General features: G+C 45.5%; 1 protein-coding gene across 4 annotated transcripts in view; it reads left to right on the forward strand.

Moving 5' to 3' along the window:
- Positions 1–6,000, forward strand: part of LOC109301238 (UDP-glucuronosyltransferase 2A1-like) — a 65,160-nt gene that overhangs the window by 49,458 nt on the left and 9,702 nt on the right. For all 4 annotated transcript variants that reach the window (XM_019522264.1, XM_019522263.1, XM_019522262.1 and 1 more), the window contains 3 exons: positions 922–1,070; positions 4,552–4,683; positions 5,130–5,217. In XM_019522264.1, coding sequence (XP_019377809.1) covers positions 922–1,070; positions 4,552–4,683; positions 5,130–5,217 — 369 coding nt within the window. The remainder of the gene's footprint in view (positions 1–921; positions 1,071–4,551; positions 4,684–5,129; positions 5,218–6,000) is intronic.

Below are 6,000 nucleotides of genomic sequence, written 5' to 3' on the forward strand. Positions count from 1 at the left end.
CAGGGGTCACGTCCACAGGTACATGAACTCTTGGAAGCCCATTGATGAAATTTGATTAATTCACTGCTGTGATTAGTTCAAACTGGGGCTTCTGTACCTATAACAGTGAAGTTTCAAGGAGTTCCTAGCTCTGTATTGATCCTTTCCTCTCCTCAGTCTGTGGTTTCATAGGTGTTAATTGCCACTCATTAGCTTATTATCCTGTCTAGCTGCTGTGTTACACAATCAATCAAGACTCATTCAGGGACCCACTCCATACAGAGAAGTTGTGGTTTGGTTCCCGCCCTCACTAACACTGTTACATGGTACAACTTACTTTTAAACTTAAAGTATATTTGTTACAAAGTTAAAAAGCACAGAATATAAAACATAAAAGGGTGAAATGCCATGGCACATACAACAAATAGACCAAATACAATAAGGGGAGGGGGGGATGACATACTGATACATCTACAAACTATATTTTTATTATAAGTACACCTTATATTATATAAAAATAATTATAATAGAAGAAGAGGGAGGAAGGAAGAAAAGGTAGAAAAGAGAAAGCATACCCAAAAGGGGGCAAATACTATAAAAGGGGCTTTTTGCCATATGGAGGGGCTTCACATTGGAAGTGGGGAGCAGGCAAAAAAAGGTTTCTTGCTACAACCCTTGCTGCCCCCCTGGACCATTGTTCTAATACAGTATCTACCTACCTACAAACCAATTCCTAAAAGCAAACCTCTAAATACCATTTTCTAGCCATCAGAAGTCACACAGAAGTTGGTAGAAGAGTAGATCCCTTAACCCTAAAATGCTAAACTTCACTGCTTCATAACAGTGGCCAGAATTTCCAGATCTTAAATTCAGGGCTTGTAGCCTCCACTCCAGAAAGAATAAGACAATTGCTAACATGGGCTTCTTCTCTTTTGCCTGCAGGAAGGCCCACCACACTGTGTGAAACAATGGGGAAAGCAGAGATGTGGTTGATCCGAACATACTGGGACTTTGAATTCCCTCGCCCATTCCTGCCCAACTTTGAGTTTGTTGGGGGACTCCACTGCCAGCCTGCGAAGCCATTACCTGAGGTACCCTGATTCTCTCCATCATCATGCTGTTTGTCTGCCCAGCCAGAATGTGACAATTCCTTTCTGTGCTCTTTGACTGTGGGCTCAGTACCCCAAGACAGGTCACTGAGAACAATGGAAGTTTTGGAAAGGAGAACTTTAGTGCTACTTATTACTACAAAGTCAAATACTCCATTGCTGATTGAAAACACAGGGCCAGCTCCCAACCTATGATGCTTTAGACTGTAGGATCTGGCCTATCAATGACTCGCCAGCTTGCTGGGAGTCAATAGTTAAAGCCTAGTGCTAGTTAATCTGGTGCTCAGTTTAAGAAAATGTGAAGCCAGAGTGCTATCTCCAGTCATGTTTTTAGTTATGCACAAGCTTTAACTGCCTTTAGAAAGCAAATAACAGCCAGTGTCAATTTAAATGATGGAATATCCTATGAAAGCCACAGTGTGATTGGTTAGATTAGCAGCATAGTAAAAATGGAGGCTGAGATTCTCCAAAGGAGCTAGTGACCTTGCTGTCTTGAGGGTCTTTTGATGCCTGATCTGATATCCTTTCCCCACCTTCTGCCCTGAGGTGTGTGTACACCCACCACTTCCTGTGGACCCTGGTGGAGCTACTTACAGCCTCCCGACTGCCTGCCACACCTGGCCCAGGTTCTGGGCAGGCCCCTGCCACACACCATGGAGCCTGGGCTGCTTGCAGCAGGTGGCAGGGAGGCTACAAGCAGCCCTGGCCTGGCTCCTTGTCAGCAGCAGGTACACACATGCCTTGAGGCTGTTTACCTGGAGGTAAGCATGCCAAGCAAAATGGCTTCATGTGCCATACTGTAGCATGCGTGCTGGAGATTGCCTACTCCTAAACTATGTGTTTGCATTGCTTACCTCGGCTACAAGGCCTTTGGATATGTCTAGTGAACCTTCCCTAGCTGGCTTGTTTCCATTAACCAGCTACATGGAGCCAGGGAGGTGGCAGATTGTATACCAACTGACTTGCATTGCAGTGACTTCACTGGGTGGGATTGTAAGTTCCCAGGGACGTGCTGAAGACTAGGGCTGTGCGAAACAGCACCGTACCACTTTCACTTGCATTTCAATGGAACAGTGTTTTGTTTTGAGTTTCATTTCGATTCAAACACGCTGTTCCATTTCATTTCTTCGAAACTGTTTCTCCATTTCAACACTTTCCATGTTTCACACATAGGCTATAATGGAGAAGCACAAAACCACCTATAACTTTGTCATTTCTTGCCTGATGCAGATGAAACTTGCAGGAGTGGTAGCCCCTTCTGAGGGCATGAAGTCTGCCAAGTTTCAAGGAGATAGGTGCAGAGGTTTCTGGGAAACTGCACCTCAAGGTGTTGACAAGCAAAACTCCTGTCATTTGCCAGCAGCCTCCTGTCATCTGGCAGGCAGATTGGAGGCCCGCCCGCACCCCCAGAAGGGCTGTGGGGCTCTGCCAGACTCCTCCCAGGAGTGCAGGCCCCTGATCTCCTTGGCAATTCACAGGAGGCTGCTGCTGCCAGCTGGGACTGGCACTGGGTGCAGCCCGCACCCAGCACCAGGAAGATTGGTGCTGCTTCTGGCCCCAGTCGGCAGCAACAACATGCTGTCATCTGGTGCACAGATCCTGGGGCCCGCACCCCCAAGAGGGCTGGAGGATGTGCCAGAATTCTCCCAGGGGGTGCAGCCCTCGGATCTGTGCTGGATGACAGGAGGCTGCTGCTGCTGGCTGGGACCAGCGCTGAAGCCAAGTGAGCCTGACTTTAAAACTCGAAATGTTTCAAACTTTTGAAATGTTTCGAGTGCCCTTTTTTCATTTCAAAGCTGTTTTGAAGGCTTTTGTTTCAGTTCAATTTCACTATTTCAAGCTCGAAATGCATCAAAACAGCTTCAAAACGAAACACCTGGAGAAATTTCACACAGCCGTACTGAAAACCCTTCTTCATGCAGCCAAGAGGCTTATGTGTCGTTTAGATCTAAGGAGACAAGTCCTCCGATGGAGTGGCCCTTATTGCTGGTGTGAGGTGATGGAGGGATGGTGGTGTCTTGCCCTTGGATATAGGTAGCTGCTGCTGGATTTCAATGGGATACCATTAGGCAATACTGCTGCTGTCCCCCTGGGCTGCCACATGGATAGCCAGAAGGGCTATAGTCACGTGTATGGAATCTGTGGGCCATACATCTTGAACCTTGGGACCTTTCTGAGAGGTCACCCACTGTTCCATCTTGTTGCCCCTCCTGTTCAAAATGTATCTGAGACCATTGGATGAGACTGTGTAGAGATTTGGAGTAAGATTCCATTAGTATGCTGATGACACCCAGCTCCAATCTTTCTCACATCTGACCCAAGCCTCCAGTCTAGATCCTTATCTAGTGCCTGGCTGCAGCTGGGGATTGGATGTGAGTGAAGTAATTGAAGCTGAATCCAGAGAAGACAAAGATCATGGTGGTGGGCATACCTCATGCCTTGCGGGGATTGGGACACCCATCACTGATGGGGTTCCACCTCCTTTTGTCACTTAGGTTCATAGCCTTGGAGTGCTCCTGGATCCTCTGCTGTACCTGCATTCTCACATTGCAGCAGAGGCCAGGAGCACCTTTCACCAAATCTACCTGGTGAGAAGGCTGCAACCTTTCTATAAAATTTGGATCTGTTCACCATCCTTCATGCTCTTGAAAGCTCCAGGCTAGACTACTGCCATGTGCTCTTTGTGGAGATACCCTTGGAGACCAATTGGTAGCTGCAGCTGGTGCAGAACGTGGTGACCAACCTTCTGACAGGAATGGATTACTGGGAGCACATTTCTCCAGTGCTCCAAAGCCTGCACTGGCTTCCAGTGATCTTCTGGGTTGAATTCAAAGTGTTGGTCTTCACCTGTTAAGTCCTAAATAGTCCAGACTCAACATGCTCAATACTGTATAAATATATACTTTACTTTGGTATTTTATTGAAAGCCACTCTACACCTAGAAATCTAATAAATAAATAAATAAATGAACCTGAACATGGTACCACACAAGCATGCCCTCCATGTGCCACCAGGAACATGAGAGGAAGCAGGACACTCTCGTTTGGGGTCACCCATTTCTGGAACTTTATCCATAAATCTGATCCTGACTGTTGCCATGCCCTATTAACAGATGTTAGATCTCAGTGGTGAATTTAGGCATCTGGCCAGGGTTCCTGTATTAAAGATGGTAGATGTGGAGAGAAACCATGGTCTGTGCTTCCAAACTTTTAGGTGACAGTAATGACTAATTCTACTGCGCATGAGCACATTATCATGGCTTTCGCCCACACACAATGATCAAATTTATCTTCTTGCATCCCTTCGATAAACTAAGTAGATCAAGTGTTAGCTATACATCAAACTACTCAGGTTGCATGGTATATTTATGTTTAGTATATTGTCCCTGCTTCAATAGCACTATAGGGTGCTGCTTCTTTACAAAATAAATAAAAAGGCTTTTTTTTTTTTAAACTTTTTACAGGAAATGGAAGAATTTGTCCAGAGTTCAGGGGAACATGGCATTGTGGTGTTTTCTCTGGGCTCAATGGTTCACAACTTGACTGATGAGAAAAATAACATGATTGCTACAGCCCTCAGCCAGCTTACACAGAAGGTCAGTTTTAGATGGGACCAGGAGCATTGCTAGAGAATCCCTACAAGCCCGAGCCCGCAGTTTTCAAACTTCATTGCCTAGCAGGTAATGTTATGTGGCCCAGTTTGAAAGTGGGCATTTCCCACTGAAATCCAACTGAAGAGGATTTCCAAGGAAGAAAGTTTGAGCCCCCAGTGACCACAGAGAAGAAAGTCTAGCATTCTTTCACTTTTTTTAACAGAAGCACTAGCAGGTACTTTCCCATCCAACACTGAGGAGCATCCTTTAAAGGAGATGTGTTGATCACTGAGGCAGCTCAAAGACACCTGAAAAAACAAGAACCTGATCCCAAATTGTTTAAAATCACAGGGATGACACTTTCAGACTCTGCTGGGCTTTGGCTCAGGCCGCAAATCACATTTATTGCAAGTGGAACTACAGTACCTTTATCTTTATTTTTGTTCTAGGTTCTTTGGAGGTACAAGGGAAAGAAACCAGAAACATTAGGAACCAACACTAGAATTTATGACTGGATACCCCAAAATGATCTGCTCGGTGAGAGTTTGATTGTGTCAGAGCTTTCATAGGCTCCCTCCCATACTGTTTCCATTTCCAGCAAAAAAAGATTAGACAGTGCATCAAACAAACAAATCATGCACTTAATGTGTCCTCACTTTCACATGAAGTAACCCAGAAGTCAACATTGTGTCCAAGATGTTGAATGCTTAGTTATTTAGAGAAAGACACTGATACAAAATTGATCACATTTCATGATGGCAAAGTCGGACTGCCCAGGTAATGTACTCTAGGGACCTTTCTCTTTCTAGTAACTGGTTCATCAGAGTGGTTTGTCTCTAACAGCTTCCAACAGCAGGGCTTAGTCCTTTCAGTATGAGAAATGTATTTCTTTAGTTCAGTGGCTCTCAACCTTCTTATACTCAAGGTGCCCCCTGGATAGATTTGAGGCACCCCTTGGAAACAGACAGCTTTTATTTTCCACACAGGCATGCCCTCCATGTGCCACCAGGAACATGAGAGGAGGCAGGACACTCGTATGGGGGTCACCCATTTCTGGAACTTTATCCATAAATCAGAACCTGACTGTGGCCATGCCCTATTAGTAGATTTCATAGACATTTGGGCTGGAAGGGACCCCAGAGGATCTTTGAGTCCAGTCTACCACCCCAGGGGCAGGAAGTCAGCAGGGATCATAGGATCCCAGCAAGATAAGCATTCAAATGTCTCTTGAAGGCATTCAAAGTGGGTGCATGAACTGCCTCCGGCGGGAGTCTATTCCAAAACTTGGGGGCTTGGACAGTTGAAGAAGTTCTTTCTTAT

This window comes from Gavialis gangeticus, unplaced genomic scaffold (genome assembly GCF_001723915.1).
Source record: "Gavialis gangeticus isolate Ggan-Ray unplaced genomic scaffold, GavGan_comp1, whole genome shotgun sequence".
Classification (NCBI taxonomy): Eukaryota; Metazoa; Chordata; order Crocodylia; family Gavialidae; genus Gavialis; species Gavialis gangeticus.